Source organism: Sceloporus undulatus, chromosome 6 (genome assembly GCF_019175285.1).
Source record: "Sceloporus undulatus isolate JIND9_A2432 ecotype Alabama chromosome 6, SceUnd_v1.1, whole genome shotgun sequence".
NCBI classification, from domain to species: domain Eukaryota; kingdom Metazoa; phylum Chordata; class Lepidosauria; order Squamata; family Phrynosomatidae; genus Sceloporus; species Sceloporus undulatus.
Window position 1 is genome coordinate 119,533,508 of NC_056527.1, and position 1,804 is coordinate 119,535,311.

At 58.6% G+C, this 1,804-nt stretch overlaps 1 protein-coding gene across 14 annotated transcripts in view; it reads right to left on the reverse strand.

Annotated features, from left to right (window-relative positions):
- Positions 1 to 913, reverse strand: part of MINK1 (misshapen like kinase 1) — a 42,564-nt gene extending 41,651 nt beyond the window's left edge. For 6 of the 14 annotated variants that reach the window (XM_042471961.1, XM_042471953.1, XM_042471952.1 and 3 more), the window contains exon 1: positions 659 to 913. In XM_042471961.1, the coding sequence (XP_042327895.1) occupies positions 659 to 715 (57 nt within the window). In that variant the 5' untranslated portion in view covers positions 716 to 913. The remainder of the gene's footprint in view (positions 1 to 658) is intronic. The other 8 variants (XM_042471960.1, XM_042471959.1, XM_042471958.1 and 5 more) reach the window with 2 other exon arrangements.
- Positions 914 to 1,804: the final 891 nt, after the last annotated feature.

Consider the following 1,804-nt stretch of genomic DNA (forward strand, 5'->3'; position numbering starts at 1 on the left):
GGGAGCTGGAGCCCCAAATGCCTTGCCTCCGTTGTCCCTCCTGCAATACTCTGTATGTGGGGCTGCCTTTGGAAGCACCAGCAGCCACAGACCACAGCGGGGCCTGTTTGGGGACCCCTGGCCTAAGGCCTCCATCTGCTTGGAAAGACTGAACTGCCAGGGAGCGAGTCCCTGCCCCCGCATTGAAAATGCAGCGCCGAAGGAGGCAAGCGCTGGCAGAAGGGTCTCTGGGGAAGGAAGGCAGAGAGGAGGGAAGCGAGGGATGGAAACAGCGCAAGGTCAACTGCAGAAAGAACCCAGTCTGACGCCGCTTTCACTGCCTTGGCTCAAGGCGCTAGGAATGCTGGGAACTGTAGTCCCCCTCCCCCCAGACACTGAGCCCTCTTCTCTTCTCAGGCCACAATAAACTCCGTTTCCCAGGGTTCCCGAGCACTCAGCCACAGCATTTGAGGCCATCGGAAGCAGCCTCTATCTAAGTGGATCATTTCTCCAGTGCGTGCTTTGGACCAGACACACACTGGAGAAATAACCCGGCCTGGAACCGCTTTTAAGTCTTCCTGGCTCAAGGCTATGGAATTCTGGGAGTTGAAGTTTGTCGTGGGCAGTCTTCTTCCCCCTAAAGCCCCTCCCCTTGACCTCTGACCCCGCCCCCACTCACCCTGAGGGCCGAGAGGTCGATGTCGTCGAGGCTGCGGGCGGGGGCCGGGTCGGCCATGGCGCCGGGGGCTCAGCGGGGCCTCGCTTCCTGCCTTCTTTCCCTCCTCAGGGCTGCGGCCCCATTCGCTTCCTCATCGCCGCGCTCCGCTCCGCTCCTTCCTTCCGCCTCTCTCTCGTCCAGACAGACCGACTGACAGGCGCCCGTGAGGGAAAAGCAGCGCCGCCGCATTGCGCAGGCGCCGCGCGGCAGGGGCGGGGACTCCCGTGCGCAGGCGCGCTGCGAAAAAGAGGGCGCATGCGTCCCGCAGGAGTCGGCACGCGTCTCTCGGACGCCTGCGCATGCGCAAACGGAGGGCGGGCGGGTGCTAATGAGGCGGAAGTCCAGATAAGATGGAGGAAAGCCAGAGGGACTCACCATTGGCCGCGGAGAGTCGGCGCATGCGCAGAACTGATACCCAGCCGTTTCCTGCTGATCAGGCGCAGATGACGAAGAGTGGCGGAAGCAGCGGGCCGAGGCCCATCAACGGCGCCATGATGGGCGGGGAATCAATAATACACTCATCCCTCCATATTTGCGGCTTTGATTATTCACGGATTTCATTAATATGGTCTCTCTAGGAATCTGTAGGTCCCCCAGTGCAACTCTATGGTCAATTTTAACTAAAAGTTGCGCTGAAGGACCTAGCAATTCCTAGAGAGAATACTAGGCCTTCGTAGCTCCTCCATTGCAGTTCTGTGGTCAGTGTCTGTCGGACGTTGGCCACAGAGTTGGCCTGGAGGATCTAGAGATTCCTAGAGAGACCACTCTCCTAGGCCTTTGTAGCTCCTCCAGCGCAGTTCTATGGTCAGTGTCTGTCGGACGTTGACCACAGAGTTGCCCTGGAGGACCTAGAGATTCCTAGAGAGGATACTCTATTAGGCCTTTGTAGCTCCTCCAGTGCAGTTCTGTGGTCAGTGTCTGTCGGACGTTGGCCACAGAATTGCCCTGGAGGACCTAGAGATTCCTGGAGAGAATACTCTACTAGGCCTTTGTAGCTCCTCCATTGCAGTTCTGTGGTCAGTGTCTGTCGGACGTTGGCCACAGAGTTGGCCTGGAGGATCTAGAGATTCCTAGAGAGACCACTCTCCTAGGCCTTTGTAGCTCCTC